Genomic DNA, 24268 nt, shown 5'->3' with positions numbered 1-24268 from the left:
CTTTATGATTACACAGTAGAACTCCAGCAGTAGTCAATGGTCGGATCCATACTCCATCTATTAACCTGCCACATATTTTACCAGGCGCACTTCTCGTGTTTCACTACACACAAGACCTCCCTGGCTTCAAGCCACACCCATAGCTCTCTCATCACGGCACTGACCAGAGCCAAACTCTGCATCCTACGACATTGGAGGTCACCAGAGTTGCTCATGAGACGAACGGCTGTCTGCAATGTAAAAAGTGGGATAATACGACATATATATATATATATATATATATATTCATTCCAAAACCTCAATCACACTCGAAAAAGGGTCCGATGCGCCAGGATACAGTCGTGAGGGTTTATTTCAAGATAGGTTCACAGCGCGAACAGAGTTTCAGCGTTTCCGCTTTCTTCAGGGCCTGTTACAGATGGCAGAGCCTCACACCTGGAGGCCATTTAGATGTATAGTTGACCAATTACAGTGATGTCTTTGCCGAGGCCCCTCCTCTACCTTGAAGATGGGTTTTAAATTGCGATGGTAAAGCAGGCTACTGCATGCTCGTACTTGCAGTCCGTGTATGGATCCCCCTTTAGTAAGTGGGAAATCCAGAGCACCATGTGGTGTCCCATCACTGTGACCCTCAGAATACAAATCCCCAGCGGCTTGCTTTCCTCTGTAAAGTCCTCACTGAGACTTCTTGATGCTCCCTGCAGTCAATGCTGCTCCTCTCTCCTCACGCAGTGGTATCATCACACTGTGGTGCTTTGATCTGCAAGAGGGGGCACAGCGTTTGTGCTTTCAGACATCATTCCAAAGATTTGCTGACCAACGCGGTGCTCCTGACTGAGAGGGCGTGTCGGAGAAGCCAGTGCCTGCAAGACTGGCATAAACACGTCAAAAACCCCAATCACACTCGAAAAAGGGTCAGATATATATATATATATATATATATATATATATATATATATCTCGACTCCAAGACCGCATTAAGCTTTTTTTCTGCAATCTGCCCCCCCCCTGCCTTGACCCACATCAGCCCCATCTGGTTTCATTCAATTCCATGCGGCACTCACAGTCCGGCCTGAGGTCCCCGCCAACCACAGCAGGCTGTGCAGATAATAAGGCTCAGAAGCTGCTTATCGCTGCCACCCTTTGTCCATCGAAGGTGGTGCAACAGATATGCCCTCGGCCTCCCTTACCTCCTGGGCACAGGAGCCACCCAACCATACCTCCTAAAATATTATATACATACCCTCGCTCTATGCCTCCTCCCTCACTCCAAACCCTCTCTTCCCAGCGTGGGTCTCCCCCTCAACCCTACCAGTCAAACCCCCCCCATCCTCATTCTTCTGCTACCAAATCCAATTCGGCTTAGCCTTACATCACCATCAAATAAGCAGTTTGCCTTAACTCTGTCGCGATCAACATCAGCAACCTCTCTACTGCTCACTGAGGGCAAGTTTGTATTACGAAGAACCTTGTCTTTCTGAATCATCATCTCAAATACAAAATGTTCACTTGTTGTGAATGTGGTGTTCACTTTATAATATCTTAATTAAAAAAAATCGAGACAAGGAAAAAAAGATTAAAAATGCTGATAAAATACAGTGTTCCCAAGAAGAGAAAAAATCTGTACACTACCCCAACACTGGTACTTCAGTGGTGCCAGACGAATGGCACTATTTGTTTGTATCACAAACGATTGCTGCCCTTAAAGAGAATAGAAAGTAAAGGACAAGGGCTGGATGCAAATCATCAGAGTACTGAGGAAGGAGCAAGGCATCTTCCTCGTCATCCTAGGATGCATCTTTCTGTGGCAGAGAGTCAGAATAAGAGGCAAAACGTTAATGGAGGCTCTGCTTATAGCTACAGTGAGGTAGACGCTCATGATTAGTCAGGCTCTATGACAACTGTTTGAGCTTTTGTAATTTCGAAGCATGACAAAGGTAGAGCTCGGGCCAAAGTCAGTTCAGATTTCAACATGGGCGTCTGCAACAGATCATCCTCTGGTGGTGGCGGGGTGGCAGGAACCAATGTGGCTCTTGGGGCTGGAGTAGAAGTATGTACAGGCCTGGTAACCGGTCCAAAGTAGACAGACTGCACCATTAAGGGACCCACTGGTGACAACCAGACAGGAGTCCATCCGCAGTTTAGTGGAGCCAGAAGTGCACTGAATTTTTACAATATGGCCGTATCAATCTGCTGGGAGGTCAACGACGTCCCGGGGAACTCGATGCACCGTGGAACCAGCTGAGGAATCCGCTCAGTGACTAGTGACCTCGACAGAGTGAGACTTTAATCTTGGCACCTTTGCACCTTCTCAGTCATCAGACAGGCAGGATGGTGCAAGGCACTGCTGCAAAAGTTGCACAAATATCAAATAGATGAGAGAAGCAGGGATTGCGACACAGTTAACTTTCAGTAAAGAGTTTGCTGTCTGCTGCACAGGACTACAATCTGCTCAGACGATTGAAGACTTACAAGGTTTTATAGTAGGAAAGGAAGTGCTTCCCAAGAACGATCTATCTCAGGCACTGTGGCTCACCCTATTTTCAAAAAAAGGACAGGAAATGGGAAAAGAGAGAATGGGTGGGTGCAATTTTCTTTGACCCATATTCTCATCCAAAAGGAAGCACTGTCCAAGACTAATCCCTCCTGCGCAACTATTTATGGCAATTAAATACTACACATGCAAGGAGAGACTTTAACAACCCAGGAAACCCCATCTAAGACAGCAAATAAGCCATTTAGGTTCAAAGGCTCACCTGGCAGGAATGGACACCACCTTTTAAACACTCTCTGAAGAATAGGAATGTTCTACTCGGGATTTCTGCACATCAAACATGTACGAAAAGGTTGAAGAAAAGAGAGACTATGTATACTGCTATAAAGAGGCCATGATGGTCTTATCTCCGACACCCCACCATTCATGAAGCCTCTGATTGAAACTGGTTCCTAACTAAATTCTAGTAATTTTGTAAAAGAGGCCAAAAAGACACCTCACAGTCAAAATTGTTTCTCAACAACTGTATTTTGCCTCTGGAATTCACAGACAGACAAGTCATTCATGGTCTTAAAAAACAGAAGATTTGGGGACAATCTCTATATGAAGAGAAATGTTCCAAAACAGGTATTTTAAAAAAACACCACTTGGCCAGGCAGGTTCAAGAGGGTACTAATAAGGTAGCCCCAATATTCCTAACCATTTGCCCCACAAACATGTTAAACTAACTAAATTCGGAATCAAAGGCCATCATTCGGTCCCATTAATCTGCAGTTTCTATAAGTGGCTCCGAAGCCAATATCTGGCTATAGTGTTAGCATGCTACAAAAACAGATTAAATGGCCTTACCCTTGGACTGCATCGCAGGACTGGTGTGGAATTTAAAACCTGTCAGGAAGGGAAAAGTGTTACAATAAAAATAATCACAAATACTTTGGCACATGATAAGAAGGAAACTGGAGAGGGAAAAACATGACATGATCAGCTCAGGCAGTGGGTCCCATGCTACCTGCAGTTATGCCATTGCAACATAGACTGGATTATCAGAAAGGAACAAGGCCGGAACAAAAAGCAATTTACGAAACAGCAGACACTTTACATCAAAGCCACAGTACCACCCACATTGCATAAAAACACAGAACAAGGAAAAAATAAAAAAATAGACACTAAAGGCTTCAAATTAAACTCTCCTCAGTTTACTGTTTTACAAAAATTATCCAAAACATCCACTTATTATGGGATATATTAAATAAAAAAAGCATCAGGGCATTGCATGAATAAAGGGCAGGATGTCTAGAGACTCCACACCATGCACTGCAAGTCCGTACTATATGCTATTTGTATAGCGCACAGCTAGTCTAAAGGCAGTGGATCACTGTACTGAATGCAAATCTCACACAATATACAATCCTCTTATACTTTAGGTAGAAGTGGATACTAATCACCCTCTCTCATTTGTTTTTCATTTAATCATTAAGCATCCTGAACAAAAGTACTGTACAGTGGATCACTGCCCATAGACCTTAGCAAGCAATGGGTAAGAATATGACACTGAGAAGATAAACAAGTAGTGGTGTACAGCGAGATAGGTGCAACAAAAACAGAGGTTGGTGTAATTGCTGCAGTCTCACATCCCACAAATTGCTTTTGTCATAATAGCATCTCCTTCACAACTATTTTTAGTACATTTTACAAAGAGCTTTATTGAAAGTCAGAGACAATATTAAAAAAAATTACATAACAATTCAAAGCACAAGTGAAATCGATTGCCAGCTAGGCAATATATGTAGATGCATACATTTGAGACAGTAAACAGCCGATTTAAGAAAGCCTGCTTCTATGCAGCACACATCCTCATTAATTAGCAAATGTGAAAACCTAAGGGCGACTGCATTGTGTAAATCTATTTTGCCTTAAAGATGGAAACATTTTTTTTTCTTAAAAACTACAGAAAATGTACAGAAAGAGATAAAATGCAAAATATTTTGGGCAGAGACGCTACCACAAGAAACTACGCATAGTCGGTCTACTGAACTGACCCAGAATGAAGAATAAGTGGCCATAGCTGTAGCAACATTTTTGGGTTGGACATGGATCATTAGAGCAAGGCACCCGTCTGACACCTGTTAGTCGTCTAACTGATTGTTTTAATTGTACTGTATTTTTGGTACGTCTTTAAGCGTTGATTTAATCCTGTTTTATGTATCTTAACTAATTACCTTGTATGTTTGGTTTAATTTATTACCTGGTATGAAATGTGTTCTGAAATCAATGGCTAACTAAGTTTCAATGTGTTTTTATTAAGTAGGGCATATGCTGTAATTAGCTAGAACACAGTGTTTTAGGATTGTCGAAATAAAGACGTATGAACTGAACTGAATAAAACATGGCAAATTGTTCTAGCTCTAAACCTCCGTTACAGAGGTCTCTGCCAACTACCTCGTACAAATGTCAGAAGCAGCTCAGTCCAACAGCAAGATCAAAAAAAGAATTACATATTTGCCCCACCGATGGCTTCCTCAGCTCTGCACTCTCTCTCAATTGACACTTTTGTTCCAAAAACATATACTTAACATGCTTCTTATTCTCCTTTCACATAAATAGTGGATTCTAGAACAAGGAGAACCTACCTGCCCAACACTTCTAGGTTCTGCTTAACAAATGCGAATCAAGGTATTTTCTTTTGGTCGCACTGTAAGCAATCTTTAAATATAGTCCGATTTAGGACAGAGTAGGAATTATTCCAGATGAAAGCCAGAACAGTAGGATGCCAGGTTTTACATAATTCTCAATGTAGGATAAACCTAATTCTTCATGACAAACAAAACGGGGGGTAGAATGGGGGAGGGAAAGAAGATTGATGCAAAACTGTATTCCTCTACTTGCAGTGCAGGGCAATCTGTGGAACCCCAAATTCCATTTCCATAGGTCGCAGCCGGTGCACACTGGGACTTGTAAATCTCCAGAAAGGGGGCAATGGGCTTGGCATTCAAGGAATGACAGATTAAAATAGAACTAATAGCTTGAGTAAGCTTTGAACAGCGATTAAAGAGGTTAATAGCCCAAGATTCAATAACTACCTCCAAACATGGAATGTTAGGAACACTTTTTATTATTAACATTTGTGAAGCTTACGAAATCGAAGTAACGTGCATCTGGAATGGCAACAAGTGCTAAGTCCCAATACACAAGTAAGTAGGCTACAACCTTTTCAATTAAAACGGAATTCATCTCGTTTTTGATGATAGAAAAAGTTCACACTGGGTGTTTACTCTCTAAAGCAGTCTTCCATATGAATGAAAAAAGAAAATGCAGCTTAGCAGGTATACTTACTCTGGGACTTGATCGAGGCTCGCCCACAACATGAGATGGCTGTAAGAGAAAAGAGATCCAAAGTGAACACCCCTTCTACACTTCACATCATTCTATTGATGATGTACAAATCCTGGTGCATGAAAGCGCACATCACTTTAGGTATCCGATCCCGCTCATTGGCCAGAATCTCTTTGTTGATCAAGTCCTTTAAACGGTTATAATAACAATAATCTCTAAAAACAACTATTTTCAATGTGCAGCCCACAATAACCAAGTATCCTTTAGTAAAGTAAACAAACCCCATTAATAGAGTTTGTCTGGAAGGGTAAAATAACCAGAGGTGCTTTACTTTCCCAAAGAGAAGGGAGGACTCCGTTTCCCAAACTGAAAGGGTCATAATAAAAGGAGCACAATTAATGATCATGGGTCAACTTACCCCTTCCCAATTTATTCATCATAGGGGCACCCCTTTTCCTTCTATGACAGTGACCTGGTAAACTACACAAACTGGTTAATAGCACAAAGTGGGCCGAGCAGGATAATATTTGCAAAAAGCAATGATACAGCACTTTGAGAATCTGCAAGGTGAGAAAGGAGGTGATGTTAGAGATTACCGATATCTAGGGGTCAAAAAGTATTGAGAGATATAAAAGGGTTTCTGAGACTGCAGGTATTTATAAAGGATATTTGTCTAAGATTCGTTAAAGCATAATAGCGTTGCAACAGACTGGATTAGCAGAAAGGAACTAGGCAGGAGCAAAAAGCAATTTACGAAATAGCAGACACTTTACATCAAAGCCACAGTACCACCCACATTGCATAAAAACACAGAACAAGGGAAAAAATAGACACTAAAGGCTTCAAATTAAACGCTCCTCAGTTTACTGTATGACAAAAATTATCCAAAACATCCACTTATTAGGGGTTATAATAAATAAAAAAGCATCAGGGCCTTGCATGAATAAAGGGCAGGATGTCTAGAGAAACCACACCAAGAGCACTGCAAGTCCGTACTATATGCTATTTGTATAGTGCACAGCTAGTCTAAAGGCAGTGGATCACTGTACTGAATGCAAGTCTCACACAATATACAATCCTCTTATACTTTAGGTACAAGTGGATACTAATCACCCTCTCTCTCAGGTGTTTTTTTCATTTAATCATTAAGCATCCTGAACAAAAGTACTGTACAGTGGATCACTGCCCTTAGACATTAGCAAGCAATATGACAGAGTGAGTAAATAAATAAGTATTGGTGTACAGCGAAATAGGAGCAACAAAAACAGAGGTTGGTGTAATTGCTGCAGTCTCACATCCCACAAATTGCTTTTGTCATATTAGCATCTTCTTCACAACTATTTTTAGTACATTTTACAACGAGCTTTATTGAAAGTCAGAGACGATTTTAAAAGTATAAGCATAAAAATACAAAACACAAGTGCAATCGATTGCCAGCTAGACAATATTTATAGATGCATACATTTGAGACAGTAAACAGCCGATTTAAGAAAACCTGCTTCTATGCAGCACACATCCTCATTGATTAGGAATTGTAAAAACCTAAGTACGACTCTGCATTGTGTAAATGTATTTTCCCTTAAAGGTGGAAATAAAAATTGTTTTCTTAAAAACTACAGAAAATGAATAGACAAAGATAAAATCCTAAATAGTTTGGGCAGAGACGCGGTCACAAGAAAATACGTATTCCCTCTGTCTACTGAACTGACCCAGAGTGAAGAATAAAACATAGCAAATTGTTCCAGCTCTAAACCTCCGTAACAGAGGTCTCTCCCAGCTACCTTGAACAAAGGTCAGAAGCAGCTCGGTCTAACAGCAAGATTAAAACATTTTTTATCTATTTGCCCCACCGAATGCTTGCTCAGCTCTGCGCTCTCTCTCAATTGACACTTTTGTTCCAAAAACATTCTTAAAATGCGTCTTATTCTCCTTTCACATAAATAGTGGATTCTAGAAGGAGAATCTACCTGCCCAACACTTCTAGGTTCTGCTTAACAAATGCGAATCAAGGTATTTTCTTTTGGTCGCACTGTAAGCAATCTTTAATTATATAGTCCGATTTAGGACAGAGTAGGAATTATTCCAGATGAAAGCCATAACAGTAACATGCCAGGTTTTACATAATTCTCAATGTAGGATAAACTTAAATTTTCATGACAAAGAAAACGGGAGGTAGAATGGGGGTGCGAATGAAGATTGATGCAAAACTGTATTCCTCTACTTGCAGTGCAGGGCAATCTGTGGAACCCCAAATTCCATTTCCATAGGTCGCAGCCGGGGCACACTGGGCCTTGTAAATCTCCAGAAAGGGGGCAATGGGCTTGGCACCCAAGGAATGACAGATTAAAATAGAACCAATAGCTTGAGTAAACTTTAAACAATGATTAAAGAGGTTAGTTGCCCAAGATTCAATAACTACCTCCAAACATGGAATGTTAGGAACGGTTTTTATTATTAACCTTTGTGAAGTCTACAAAATCAAAGTATTGTTCATAACGTGTAGATGGAATAGCAACAAGTGCTAAGTCCCAATACACAAGTAACTAGGCTACAACCGTTTCAATCAAAACTGATTTCATGTCATTTTTGATGATAGAAAGTGTTCACACTCTGTGTCTACTCCCTAAAAGCAGCCTTCCATATGAATGAATAAAGAAAATGCAGCTTAGCAGGTATACTTACTCTGGGACTTGATCGAGGCTCGCCCACAACATGCGATGGCTGCAAGAGTAGAGATACAAAAGTGAACACCCCTTCTATACTTCACATCATTCTATTGATGATGTACAAATCCTGGTGCATGAAAGCGCACATCGCTTTAGTTATCCGATCCCGCTCATTGGCCAGAATCTCTTTGTTGATTAAGTCCTTTAAACAGTTATAATAACAATAAAACAATAATAATAATCTCTAAAAACAATTATTTTCTATGTGCAGCCCACAATAACCAAGTATTCTTTAGTAAAGTAAACAAACCCCATTAATAGAGTTTGTCTGGAAGGGTAAAACAACCAGAGGTACTTCACTTTCCCAAAGTAAAGTGGGAGGACTCGGTTTCCCAAACTTAAAGGGTTAGAATACAAGGAGCACAATTGACAGTTTTTGAATCTCGCAAGCGGATCATTTGTGAGGCCACACACATTTTCAGGTTTTGATTACACCCTACAGAATAAGAGATCGTGTAAAAGCCCCTCACAGTAAGATTCTAGACCTCGAAAAGAAGAACTAGAAAAATGATCTGAACTGAACTGATCTAGAGGTGGATATGGAAACTATGGAGGGAAGGAGTTAATGATCATGGGTCAACTTAGCCCTTCCCAATGTATTCATTATAGGGGCAGCCCTTTTCCTTCTATACCAGTGACCTGGTAAACTACACAAACTGGTTAACAGCACAAGGGCCGAGCAGGATAATATTTGCAAGAAGCAATGATACAGCACTTTGAGAATCTGCAAGGTGAGAAAGGAGGTGATGTTCGAGATTACCAATATCTAAGGGTCAAAAAGTATTGAGAGATATAAAAAGGTTTCTTAGACTGCAGGCATTTATAAAGGATATCCTCTAAGATTTGTTAAAGCATATTAGCATGTTTTAGAATTAACATGGTCAAGAACATGGGTCAGAATCTTTGTCAGTGTGGGCAACGTAAATGGAAAGCAATCTTTCTCAGATCACCCGCCACACATTCACTAACCCTGGGGTCTAAATTGGCTCAGTGAGTTTGCATAGAGGTCTTGATCTTCGTTCCTATCCAACCAAGGTGCGTAGAAGTTACAAATTATGTCAAAGGAGGCAGAGGTGATAGCAGTTGCAGCGGAATTTGTCCCAGATCACTTGACTCCGAGATTACCTCGGGGATGGAAGGAGGGAGAATTTAGCCGTGGGGTATTTGCAGGTCACACAAAATTGCTTGCCTTTACTAAATTATGGCTCTGTGACATCACTAGATTATACAGAATTCGGACTATAGGGAAGTATGGACATAGGGAAAATAAACACTTATTTATTACACAACTTTTTATCTTAAAATATTCAATGCCTAATCCGTATAGAGCACTTACCAGCGTCTTACGAGGGAGTATCTTTCTCACAGTTATGGAACGCTTTTCAATTAGAGCCAGAGCCTAAAGAAATGAAATAGTGTCAACTTGGAAGATTACATTTTATTTCACCATAACATCAGCACTCTAGAATAGTTCTCTGGAAAATTAAGTGGGTGGGAAACAAAGCAAACCATTTTTCCATCTCTCACTGATCACAGAAGGTATCAGAAAAAAACGTTACATACCTCCTGTGAAGCTGGCTCTGATCGATACTCTGATCTCTGCAGATTGCTCATCTCTTGAACAGAGATACATAGAGATAACCCCCACCACCCCCCAAAACTTTTCACAAGTTTTTACAAAACACTTTATGCACCAGGGCATTATACAACAGAACAGACAGGATGATACACAACCACATAACGGATGACATTTGATCCGACAAATTACATTTCTCAGATGTTTCAAGCCAAGCAGAAGTGAAAAGGTCATAGGACTGTGAAGGGAGAGAAAGGGAATGCCTGAACCTAGAGAAACACTATACATCAGAACCAGTGTCAATTAAGATTAGGGCTCCTAATTTTAAGGTATTTTTTAAAAACTTTTGCATCTATATTAATCCAAATTTATTTTGCGCTTGCTGAAAAAAAAAAAAATAACGTGCAATGGGTATATTTCCATATTTTTTTTTAAACAAATTTTATTGACAGATTGCACATATATTGCAGCACTCCGCACTCCAAAGTAAACTGCACAGTAAATATAGAGAATCAAGAAATTGGCAATCAATGCATCATTTTGGATGCAAATGATTTATCAAACAGAAGAACTCCAGCCCCCCCCCCCCCCCCCCCCCCGGTTCCCCTCACCCCCACAACTCCCTCCACCCGGATCCCGCCCGCCCCGAACGCACAACAACGTCTCACAGGTCTTCCAAAGCACACTACTGTCCAGTATAATATGTACACCATCCATATGGCTTTCCTATCCCATCTCCTGATCCGGCTCCCGGTCTACGGGGGGTTCCAGCCAAAGGCCCCTATACTCTGCCCATCTTTTCCATATCTCGTAGTGTTTTCGTGGGCAACCTCAAGCTACGAAAATCGGCTGTTCCAGCCCCATACAGTAATCCAGGCCCTTCTTCCATACCAGGACTGAGGGAGGCCGGGGGTCTTTCCATGCCTTGGCCACATCCCGTTTGGCCAGAGTAAGGCCCAGTAGTAGAAGATGCCTTTTGTATATATTGCCCCCCACCCCATCCAGTACATGTAGCAATTCTAAGTGCGGTGTGCGTGGTAGCTCCCAACCCAGGACCTCCGTCAGGCAATCCCACACCCCCCTCAAAAACCTTGCCAACGAAACACAGCCCCACACCGTATGTATCAGTGTCCCCTCCTCCCTGCCACACCGGAGGCAATCTGGGGAAGCAATAAGGCTCGCCACAACCTCTCCATCGTAAAGTAGACTCTATGCAGATATTTAAATGGAATTAGTCGTAACCGCATTGCTATGGCAGCACCCCTGGGAGCCGCCAGCGCCTCACGCCAGTCCTCTTCATATTTCCACATTTTTTTAACCAACAAATATTTACTCATCTTTGAATGTCAAAGGAGGTTTACCCATTTACAGTACAATACAGTCATCTGAAATAATCTGCATTGCAAAACAGCTTAACCAGCTTTAGTACTAAGCTCATTTCAGTTGAATTATGAAATCTTTTCATTTTTTTCTTACTCCCCTAACTGTTAATTTAGCACGCATGATTGACAGTAGGGGAAATTGTTCAGAAGAATACCTATTTTCAATATTATTCCATATTTAAAAATAAATAAACAGGAAAATAGATTGCCTTCTGATTGTATTTACCAGTAAAAACAGAAAACCAGAAGCCTTACTTGAAGTGTGTAAGTTTCTCACTCAATTGCATTTCCCCTGCAGATTCTTCATTCATCAAATCTGGATACGTGACTAATAACTCTTGGGTTTCAAAGTATGCAGTCTCTAATCAGTCTTTAGTCAGTGAAGCAGCAGGAAGACTATTAACAAACGAATAGACTAATTCAAATACAGTTTAGATCCAATGGAACAAGGAAAAATGGGTTTACTTTTAAGGACATTTTGTCCTTGGCTAATACTATGGGTGGCAAATCTACCAACAAAGCTTATAAATTAATTGTCCTTTGAACAAAGAAACAAAAAACAACAACAACAAAAAATACTTTAGCGAAACAGCCTTTCCATCACAACTGTGTAAAGTCTTAAAATAGTGGAGCCATCTCCAGTTGAGGTACCAGTGCCCTATATTGTACTGTATAAGATGAAACATGCCAACCAGCGGTTTTAAAATCTGCACATCTTCCTTTGAAAGGTGTGAAAATACAGGTTGTCAGTCAAAAGAAGCTTAAGCAGGGCAAGAAGCTTCAGACCGGGCAACCTACTGATATTCAACCATCTGGGCTTAACACAGACGTTTTGTCATCTTTTGCCGGACATCCAACATGTCATTGAGCAACACAGCAGACCGATTACATGAAGAGAACCCCATCTTTTCATAAATCAAACGCACAACAGCAGGATGTTCAAGTATGGGTGCAAACGACTGGGTTTTCTGGAGAGGAAACTCTCCTTTGTCTCTATAGAGTCACTAGAATCTGAAACTGTTCAAGCCAGTTAATACAAAATTGAAAAAGCAAAAACCAAACCATGAGTCAATGTTGAAGGAAAACAGTTAAATTTAGCACTGCACCTTTTGTCCGATTATCAGAAGCAAAACGCCAACCACTGTGGGTTTCGGACATTTGCAAAAATTAGACACACCCTCATGTTGTAAATTGTTTTTGGGACTAAATTTGAAAAATAAACATCTGGCGTAGGCCATAAGCGTCCACTTAAACATTTCTTTCAAGCACCAATTAACTGCATGAACAAAGATCTTGTCCCTGGTTGCTCAATACCAAAGCATGCTTTAAGGACCAAATAGATTAAAGTCACGTTGTCCACATGCACGCAATATTTATTAATCGCATTACTTCCCAGGTGATCATCAGCAAGCACATCCCTAAGTCTTCCTTTTAAGGCTCGCCTATCAATTCCTCAAGGGATAATAGACGAGAGTATAGTGGGCAAACCAAGGTCTGAAACCCTCGCGGATTTTGGACAGTTCGTGTGGTGCACTCATGCGGAAAGCGCATCCACATCAAAGCCATCAGCCTCCCTCCCACAGGCATCTGTTGCTTCCCCAGCGTGCGCAGTGCGCGCTCTGCCTCACTTCTCCTCCCCCCTAATTACATTCCGCTTTCACGGTCGCGAGGCCGTGAGCTTCACTTCAAAAGGGCCGCCAATGCTTGTTGTGATTCTTATCGTAACAGAACAGGCATCTGGTATTTTTAAACATACAAGATGTGGACTCTTTCTGATTCTCAGGCTTGTTACACTACATGTTCTTTCTCCCCTTCATTATTAAATCGCCCACAACGCGGTCTAATTGAGTTGTCAGTATCCTACAAACATCACTTTTATTCATTCCAAAAAGTATGTTAACTTTCTATAAGCGGCACACTGATTTGCATGTATTCCCGTGTCCTGAGTTTAACCAGTAACTCGTCAGTATCATCTACACTAACTTTTGACCTTCCCGGTTTTTGATGCCAGAGTTAACAGTATTTAGCTGCTGTCACAGACTGCGCACAACTTCGGCATGCTGGCCGTGACGTAACTCAACTCCAGTATTTTCACCAGCTGGTTGACAGTTCTATTCAAGACTGAAGCCGAGCACTGGTGACCCGATAGCTCCAATACAGGTAAGCAAATTCTCTCACGTTTGCATACTTCACATGTGCAGAGGGTTTACATCCCTGTGTGCATTTTCTAATATTATCCACTCTAAAAGACGGATTAGGAAGCGAGCTCCCATGGCACCCGCGAATCTCCCCTTTTCAAACACTCAATGCTTCAGTCTCCATAGTTTAAAAGCACGTGGGGTTCTATTCCCTTGCGCAAGTGTCGGCATTTCCAATTCACCAAGACGATGTAGAAAGCAGGTTCTCAGGCACCAGCCAATTTATTTATTTATTTGTTTATTTATTTGCAGGTTTATATCGTGCTCGAATCGACTCCCGAAGGAATATCTCTGCGCCCTAAGAAAACCACATGCACAATCAGGAAAAACACTTACAAAGATTTAGTTTTGAAACAGAAAAGTTTTAAGCTTTTTCCTGAACAACAGATGCTCCGGGCGTTGCCTAAGAGCCAAGGGGAGTTTATTCCATAATGTGGGTCTGACCACAGACAGAGCTTTGCTTCCGTGTCTGGCCTTCTTTGCATGGGGCACATGCAATAGAAGCTGGTTACTAGACCTAAGGGAGCGAGCAGGAGTAACGGTACAAATTTGTCTGTCAGATATGAGGGACCTAGTCCAATTAGACTCCTGTGAATTAGACAACACGTCTTAAACTTAATCCTTTGGCGAACTGACAGCCAATGTAGCTTGTCCAAAAGAGGTTTGGACGCAGATCTAAGAGGAGCGTTCAAAACCAACCGGGCAGCAGTGTTCTCCACAACTTGGAGTTTGGCTAATACTCCCTCATTTGCCGATAACAACAGCCAATTACAGTAGTCAATGCGACTAAGGTTGAGAGCCTGCACCAGTGTTTTCCTGGTGGAGTCAGGAAGCAAGGGAAACACTTTGCGTAAGAGGCCTATCACGTGGAAACATGAGCTCACAATGTAGTTGCTACGCTGCTTCAGCGAGAGCTCCTGGTCTAAACGTACTCCCAAGTTCTTCACGACCTGTTTGGGGCCGGGGACTGGCCCGAGCTCTTGTGGCCACCAGTCCGGGGTCCATAGGATTTTAGCCTCCCCAAAGAGCATGACTTTGGTCTTCCCTACATTACATTGTAGGCAATTTGATGACATCCACCGAGCCACAGCCTTCATGCCTGGGGAAAAGGAGGTTTTAACCTCAGCGGTGAGAGACTTAAAAGGAAAAAGGAGCTGGGTGTCATCCGCCTAGGACATTGGGATGAAACCAAAAACTCTCATAATTCTTGCTAGGGGGGCCACATAGATGTTAAAAAGAGTCGGACTCAAACAAGAGCCCTGCGGAACCCCCTTAGTGATCTCTACCTCCACCGAGCGAAACTCACCCATGGTGACACATTGGGTGCGGTTGGATAAAAAGCTCCTTAACCAGGCCAGAGCCTTGTTCTCAAGACCGATGTTTGCAAGTCGTCCAATCAAGATGTTATGGGACACAGTATCAAACGCCGCCGATAGGTCTAACAGTATCAGGACAACAGAATAGCCCCTGTCCTGATACATATGCAGATCGTTTGTGACTGACAGTAGTAGTGCTGACTCTGTACTGTGCTTCGGTCTAAAGCCGGATTGAGAATAATCCAGGCCACCTGACTGTTCGATAAAGTTCAATAGGTGTCGGTTTACATGTTTTTCTGTGAGTTTACCCAAGAAAGGAAGCAGAGATATCGGTCTGAGATTGGACAGGTCCGTCCAAGGGATTGCAGAGTTTTTTCCGAATAGGTCTTACCAGAGCCTTTTTCCACCCCCTAGGGACCTCGCCTTCAGTCAATGAAAGATTCACAAGTCGCTGGATCCTAGGACCCAGCGCGCTGCCAACCACAGGCATTATTCTAGCTGGAATGGTATCAGATGGACAGCCACTCTTAATCTGATTCATTAGAGATTCTACTTCTACTAGAGAAATGGTAGGGAATGTAGCGAGGGTGCGCGTAGCAGAGTTAGGTTCTTCCACGACTTGTGGTCCTGTTGCATCTCCACTAAAAGACAGATCAGAGCTAATGATTTTTTCATATATCCCATCTACTTTATCAGTGAAGAATTGAGAGATTTCATCACACAGTTGCTGTGATGCTAACTCAAAGCTCTTGCAAGCCACAGGCTTAACAAAAGACTGCAAAATTTGATATAAGACCCTCTGAGCATTACCAGCAGCTGTAATTTGGGACGTAATGTGATTCTTGCGCGCCGTTCGAATGGCTTTATGATATGTAGTGAGGGCCTTCCAGTAACGGTTCTTATCGTCATCCAAATGGGATGATCTCCATGTCTTTTCAAGTTTTCTGGCGACGTGTTTCAGGGACCTTAAATGTTCCGAAAACCATACTTCCTGCTTGTGTGCCGGACGTGGATTGAACAATTTTAAGGGGGCAATAGCATCCACCGCAGTAGTGATTGCCCATTCATATTTAGTTAGAGCCATCTCAATGCCCTCCGTAGGAATAATGGTAGGTTCAACAAACATCTCATTGAAAGCTTCTAGGGTCATTTTATGCCATTGTCTCAGTTTAATGGGCAAAGCCACTGGACATGAAGGTAATTTGCAAATATTGGGAGTATAAGATTCCACAATAAAATGATCAGTCCAGTTGACCTGTGTCGGGGTAGGCAGTTAATTATGGGGGAGTTGGACAAGATTAGGTCCAAGGTATGTCCTGCCTGGTGCGTTGGACCAATAATAGCCTGCATTAGGCCCAGTAAAGACAGATCAGTCAATAAAGACTGTACCTCTTTACACTCCTTTAGTTCACTATGCACATTGAAATCCCCCAGAAGTAGGAAATCACTGTCTACCTTGACATACGGTGTCAGCGCCTCCCCTAACGAGATGGAAAAGTGGGCACATGGCCCGGGAGGGCGGTACACCAATGCCCCTTTCCGGCTGACTTTGGATGAGATGTCAATTTTAAAGATCAGCAGTTCCAGTTCTGGGGTACAGTATTCATCTAAAATAGAGAGGTCTATTTCCTGCTTATGAACAATAGCTATCCCTCTCCCTATCTTGATGGGGCGGTCTAACCAGACTATTTTATAGCTGTTCGGGATCCCTAAGGTGATGGCAGGGACAGAGTGAGGTTTCAGCCATGTTTCTGTTAGAAAGCATAGGTCCGGTTCTGCAGATGAGATTAGTTCCCATACCTCAGTAAAATGCTTTGGCAGCGATCTAGTATTGCAAAGCAGATTCTTACATCCAATCTCTTTGCACGCACTCAGTGCTTTTATCCCCATGTGCTCTGGCCATTGTCATTCTACAAGCAGAGTAACCGTGATGCGCTTTCTCAGAGTGGTTTGCAACCCCTTTGCGATTTCCAACTGGACTGGCGTCTACTCTTACAAGCACAGAATGCCTCTACACTAACATGCTTGTTTTGCTTATTTATAATCTCCAAGCGCTTTACCTCAGCGCCACCACAGCATCACTCAGCGCCACCACAGCATCACTCAGCGCCACCACAGCATCACTCAGCGCCACCACAGCATCACTCAGCGCCACCACAGCATCACTCAGCGCCACCACAGCATCACTCAGCGCCACCACAGCATCACTCAGCGCCAGCACTGCATCACTCAGCGCCACCACAACATCAATCTGTGCAACCATTCAACAACAACTGGTTCAAATATGTTCTCTCAATGTTTCAAGCTTTATTACAAATGTCACAAAATGATGTTAATATTTCACTTCTGTTCCTGGATTTATCATCACAATAAAATACACTGAACATAATCTTCACAAAAGCTATTTACAAAAGTTTAAGCTATTGCCATTATAAATTACAATCACTTTTATTTAAGTATTAATTATTTTAAAAAATTAAAAGCCATTGTTATTTGTAATATCAATACATCCAAGTCACGTAAATACAAAACATGTTGCATTACAAATGCTATAGGTGTCACATTTGCGAAAGTTATAACTACTGGCATTGTAAATGACAAAGCTATTAATTTAGCTATTTTCAAAACCACACAAATAAAAAAATTGTCATTTACAAGACCATTAGCTCAAACTTTCATAATGCGATACCTATTGCATTGCAAATGCTTGTTCATACAAGAAGCTATATTATAACACAGGCGACAAATGACTCACTCACAAATCCATTGACACCAAGTTCACCTCAGTCCTGCGTTTACTAATCCCCACAAGATAACACTACATTAGGGTGCTACTAAATGGTTTAGTATGCTCATTTGTAAATACAATATAGTCTCTACTTTGCTCCTTTTATACCATCACTCAGCGCCACCACCGCATCACTCAGCGCCACCACCGCATCACTCAGCGCCACCACCGCATCACTCAGCGCCACCACCGCATCACTCAGCGCCACCACCGCATCACTCAGCGCCACCACCGCATCACTCAGCATCACCTCAGCACCACCACAGCACCACTAAGCAGCGGGAAAGAATGCTAGGCAAAGAGAACGTTACATCATGTATAGAATGTAGGAGAGTAGGATCTGCTTCTGATAGTTACCCCCACTTTTTGCTGATGTTTAACTTTTTTCGACTTAATCTGGCTGGGATCCTGCTTTTTAGGACCTCAGCCTAGCTGCTTTCTCTTATTAACTGATTGCATGTACTTTAGGTACATTCCAGATTGGATTCTGGGGTACCCTTAAGAGTCCCTAGTATATGGTATATTATATACCTAGGGCATAGGTACCACAGAGGCCTCCCAGGGGCTGCAGCATGTATTATGCCACCCGAGAGGCCACTCAAATTGACATCACAGGTCTGCTACAGCAACCTGTGTTAGGTGGTGCATGCACCCCTTACTTGGATATAGGTTCACTATATCTACCTTATCACTGCACATATAAACCTATCAGTCACCCTTACGGCAGGCCTGATCAATCCTGAAGGCAGGGTGCTGGGTTTTATGTGAGAGGGTGCCCATGCATGAGCAGGGCCCCTCTGCAGCCATCAGAATCTATTCTCCGGGGTTGTTCTGTGATGCAGCCATACCATATACTCTTACGTGCATTATAACCTTGCGGTAAATGCTAACTTTAAAACGGCGCGATACAAAAGGAGATGATGGACGGAGCGTTTGAGCAAATCAAACACTCGCCCCCAGTCAACAGATCTGGGTTTAATCCATCACCATTCTTTAGCTCACTCAGCCACCCCAGTTCAGACATGGCCATATGCAAATCAGTCTGACCCTGTGCCTCATGGGAACAGTTCAACCCGAACTGCCACGCCATGTCTTCCATGGACCGGAAACAAGCATCCTGGGACCGGTTTCGGATTCATAATCCTCATCAGCCAGGCTATCCTGAATCCAGTGGCCAAGTGAGCAAGGGACTCACGTTTGAGCATACCCAGCCAACTTAAGGCAAACAAAGCGAAACCAGAAACCTGTCCTGGGAAGCTCGATTCCGGTCCAGGGAAGACATGACTTGGCAGTTCGGCTGGACTGTTCCCATGAGGCACAGGGTCAGACTGATTTGCATATGGCCATGTCTGAACTGGGGTGGCGGAGTGAGCTAAAGAACGGTGATGGATTAAACCTAGATCAGTTGACTAGGGGTGAGTGTTTGTATTGTCAACGCTCCGTCCATCACCACCTTTCGTTTTTCTTTAACTTTAAAACGGCTGCACACAGAACTGTCGTGTTTGGTGTTAAACACCTTGGAATCATACCTCCACACCACTAACTGGTGTGAGAGGTATGATTCCACACTTCTAGATGGAGAAATATGACAACACTGGTACACTCTGTACCAGCTTTCTCGACCCTGGCATCACAAGATGGGTGCTACTGGTGGAGCAAGGTGGCAAACACAACATTTTGTGTACCCCCCATGAAGTCAATGTCCCATAACAATAATGTTTACTAATTGCATGTTTTGTGAAAATAATCAACCATAGAGTAAGATGCATACGTTAGTTTTTTATTTTTATTTTAAATTACACATGGGGTATACTAATTCTGCTTATATGTTGCAATAATATTAGCCAATATGTATTGTTGTTGTGTTGTGGACTAATGCATAGCTTCAATATAAACAAAATGCTATTTAAATGTGCTTTTGTATATGTTTTTTGAAAAGAGAGGGTCGATTATGTAAGTATAAAACGCATTTGTGTGGCATACTGCTAAGTAACGACTAACGGGATACATTAGCATGGGGGAGGTATACAGAATGGGTTTCATTACTATAATTAACATGGATTTTTGTTTGTTTCTATGATAGTTCCGAATGTGGCCTGTGAGGCCTAGTGAGAAAATGGACGCTCTGAGCTACTGAGAGTGGGTATTGGTCTGCGCAGGCTCGTCAAAGATTTCTGCCAGCGCAAGTGAGCTGACTGTGCTTGAGGGAGAGTTCAAGATTACCTCACCCGGAACCTAGGATGAGTGCCAAGCCCGAAAGATCGGATGCGCAAACCATGGGAAAGAAGGGCAATGTTACTAAAATGTGATGTGCCTAGGCTACGGACTGCTTAAACAATAGACTTTTATAATATTAGCTGAATCATGTGAATAACAAATGCTGTAATGGTGAGGAAGTGCACATCCACCCGAATGTGTCCAATCAGAACACAAGATGGTGATGTTAGTTACTTTTCTAGATAGATTAATTTGAGAAATAAGGTATAAAAACCCCTGGACTTGTAAGGTTGGGGTCGCTTTTTCCATTTCTATCGGAGATGCTGCCGGTTTGCTGACCGATTCCTGGATGTAAGAACTCTTATGTTTTTTCCTTATTTGTTTGCTTTGCAGGACTGTTAGGATAAGATGAGGGTGATAGTCAGGGATGTTAGGAGAGATTGAATTTGGAACTATCTGTTCTTTGCTAAACTTCACTAAATTCTATAATAAAGCGATTTTTCTGAGCTCTTAATAAAATGATCATGTTTTTGAAATGAAGTTTAAGAATTTTTGAATAAATAAATGCATAATGTCGGACATACTAAAAGTTTGCTCTGAATAAAAATTAGATAAATGAAGAATTAAAAGCTGGTCTTTGTTTCTTCCTACGCCTAATTTTCGTTCTAGCAGATCCATTGTCATTATGGTGGTGTGCCTGAATATAAATGTTTAATATGAAACCATGGTAAACTATTTTTGAACTTTTAGTGTAAATATTAAATAGGTTTTAGACGCTCCACCAAATGTTACAGCATTTCTCCATTGCGATTCACCAAAAGCCTTGAAGCCAAGTGTAAGTGAACAGGGTAAATGCGCAGTTTTATGGGCCCCACTGGTGCATGTTTTGAGTGTTTAAAGGTTTCAGGGAAATGGTGAGTGATGATTAGAAATCATTTCTGGAGCCGTGCTGTAGCACTGCCAGCCACAGACACTAGTCTGCCCTCCTGCTGCCTGACGACACTCCAGCAGGGGAAGGCTGGACAATAGGTTTCCTGTCACAGGAAGCTGTAATCACCTCCCAGACAGGCTTTAGTGAAATGGGACTGGGTGAGTGCACTCCAAGAGTGCTTTGATGTCTGCACTGGGGGCACATTTGGTGTCCCTGTGCATAGTCAAGCCCAAACCGGTTGCAGGGGCTATCAGCCCCTCTTGGGGACCGTGCAACTCGAACCCCTGGGCACTGTAACCATGTGCAGAAGCCTCTGCTTTCCAGCAACTCCTGAAGCTGTGCTTTGGGCTACTTGTAGTCCAGACCCCAAGCAGTGATTTCACCGAAGATTACTGGCCTACACTCTACGAGTGATCCGTGGGCTGGTATTTTGTGATTCCTCCTGAGGTCCCTTCGTGATCCCCGGTCCGTTGGCCTGTGGGTCCCTGTGAAGGCAACTTTAACTTTCAGTGGACTTACCTAGTTGCTCCAGACATGCCCAGACTCTGCAATGCTTGGGGAGTCCAGAGGACCTTGCTGGTCCTCACCGAAGCATCTTTTCTCGGACCGCGTGGGTTGCAGTTGCCAAGGCTTGTTGGTGTTCAATCTGGACACTGACCACCCCCCAGCACTCGACATCCTTCGTGGGACAGCTCGCCTGCGGACTTTGGTCTTCGACGACTCCTGGTCCCCGTGGCTGCAGAGTCAAGCTTCACCTCTTCTCATCTGAAGAACCAGACATCGGTGGGCATTCGTCTACCAAGCCCCTAGTCACTGGCAAGTGACCCAGACTCTGTCCCCTCTGCTTTCAGGTTCTTCTCAGCTTCGATCCAGGCTTGGATCACACCGGACACTTTCCCTTTCCACGGCAGCAGCACTTGGCAGAATCACACCTTTAAAACAACGAAGAGTCCCGACACCATTTGACACCTATGCACCCGGCTTCCCTGGGTTAGGTAACACGAGTACTCCGGTGCTCACATGGGTTTTGGCCTTCGAACCTTCTAAGTTTGAAAGGGTTTGCTCAAAGTCCTCTCCCAAGTGTCCTTAAACTTAAAAATTCCAACCTCGACTTTCCCATAGGATTGTACGGAACTCGCAACTGTGTTCTCACACTGCACAGGTCCCCTGTGGGTCCCCTGTGTCACTACCTTAAGGGGGTTCCTTGGGGTCCCAGCGATTCTACATGCTCTGGGCACTGTGTCGAGTCTAATCATGGTTGGTATACCACTTTTAGTATATGGTTCGGTCTCCCCCTGGAGCCCGCTGTGTATTGTGCTATTTACTGTTGTTCTAGTACTGTAATATTGTGTGCTTTTTCTCTAATCTCATGAAGAGGTTAGTAGAGAGTGTTTAGTAATAAATACATACATTTTATATATACCTTGTGTGGCTCTTTCATTTGGTCATTCAGGAAGTTATAGCCTGGTAAAACAAGCTGCTTTACATTCCTTTGACACTTAGCCTGAAGGCTGCTCTCCATAGCTACCACTAAGATAGCTTTCAATAAAGGTTGTCTTTTAACTAATCATCAATAAGGGTTGTTTGGACTGGTACAAGGTGCCCACCATACTTAGTGGTCAGCATATACCAGGCCAACTTCTCACATAGAACAGATTTGCAATTGCATTAATGTACTGCTTTATATCCCAGAGAAGGCGCCAAAATACTTTCCATGGATGGGCAGTACGCTCCTCCGTAACATTTTTGAACATTGTAACTATCGGACACTAGTATCCTAATGAAGCTGGCTCTCTCCTAAATTAATGTAGTACACAAAAAACATATACTAAAATTCCTAGAGAACGCCATATTGTTTTGTCAACAGTGCGAACATATTTTGAGAAATTATATAAATTAAATTTCCTGGCACAGGTATAATCCCATAATAAAATAACTGGGCACTAACTTATATTTAGGAAAACAGCAGTATTCTGACAATGGCAACTCTGACGAGTGCCCACCATTTTTATCCCAGCAAATTGCCTTGGACCCAGTTGCTGGCATTACTTTGTTCAGCTATACCACACAAGTTCTTCTGCTCTTCTTCTGCTCTTTGGCCACAACTGGTACTTTAACAACATTTCCTGAGAGACCTAACGTTTGACAATCTTCAAGAGGAATCCCAAAATGGTTCTGACCTGTTGCCTGCTAGAAACTGAGAACTAATTTTGGATATGCATTATGGAAACAAGATCACCAGAAAGGCGATTTCAACCATGAGTCTGCACATCACTCCCATAAATTAACTACCTTGGAGTCAGAATGTCTTCTAACCTACTTCCTATCCATTCCTACGGATACGCATGAATTCTCAACTGAACAAGACAAGTTTCTCAGTCTGCATCATTTATCTGAAACCAACACATTTCCTGACTCTCCCGGTAGTGTTACTCTGCCTAAATGGAGCTTCCTCACAGACATACCAACACTGATTTGTACTGTCAATTTGAGAGGATCACATCTTTACCACATGCCGCTTTACGTGGGATCCTGGTGGTTCAACAGACTACCATTTATCACAAGGTCCATCTTTCAATGTACAGCTTTACACTGAAGGTAGTGATGTGGCTCAACCAATCAGTGAAATGTTTTCAGGAGCCTAGGATTTCTTTCAGGATAAGGGTGCAGAGTGGGACCAAGTAAACCCAAATGTAAGCTCTAAACTGTGTATTGTACAGTGGCATCTTCAGGTGAATTGAAAACAGATCATATCTGGCCTGATACCCTCTCTGGTTGTAACTATGAAACCTCATTCTTACTCTTGTCTCTCCACTGAACACACTGTCTATCCAGCCCTACTCTATAGTGACATCAGACACTCGCTGGCCCTGCGTAAATGTACTCTCATTACATAGTCAAATTCTCTATTTAAACTTGTTGAGAATTTGACTAAGGGAACTTTTTCAGAAGTCCCGGGGAAGACTTAGTTAACCGGCTCAGATTTTGACAGTCTTTTACTAGTTTCACCCTGGTGCTTTATCTTACTCCGGAGCTCACACCTGTGCACCTGGTACACACCTATATCTCTTGACCTTCAGGGTAATGAATTCAAGCAGGTTAAGGTTTACTCAGGGTTGCGTTTTTACGGTAGAGCCTCTAAAACTCAGTAGACAATGATTAATAGAAATCACTGTTCAACTAGCACTTTTATTACATGAGGAAAAGTACTTCACTTCTCCACTCAACACAATAATGAACACAAAGTCAGAAGGCAAAGTTTAAAAATACTTGAGTGAGAGGCTGATGCGATTTAACCAGCGACCAG

General features: G+C 42.5%; 1 protein-coding gene across 2 annotated transcripts in view; it reads right to left on the bottom strand.

The window, feature by feature from the left end:
- Positions 1-24268, bottom strand: part of CDCA5 (cell division cycle associated 5) — a 96975-nt gene that overhangs the window by 40327 nt on the left and 32380 nt on the right. The window contains exons 3-6 of one of the 2 annotated variants that reach the window (XM_086938508.1): positions 9890-9952; positions 8510-8548; positions 5828-5866; positions 3344-3382 (exon numbers count right to left, since the gene is read on the bottom strand). In XM_086938508.1, coding sequence (XP_086794634.1) covers positions 3344-3382; positions 5828-5866; positions 8510-8548; positions 9890-9952 — 180 coding nt within the window. The remainder of the gene's footprint in view (positions 1-3343; positions 3383-5827; positions 5867-8509; positions 8549-9889; positions 9953-24268) is intronic. The other variant, XM_086938509.1, reaches the window with a different exon arrangement.

The sequence above is a fragment of the Lissotriton vulgaris genome, chromosome 9, assembly GCF_964263255.1.
Source record: "Lissotriton vulgaris chromosome 9, aLisVul1.2, whole genome shotgun sequence".
NCBI classification, from domain to species: domain Eukaryota; kingdom Metazoa; phylum Chordata; class Amphibia; order Caudata; family Salamandridae; genus Lissotriton; species Lissotriton vulgaris.
The sequence above is the reverse complement of the archived record's forward strand: the minus strand, read 5'-3'. Positions and strand labels throughout refer to the sequence as shown.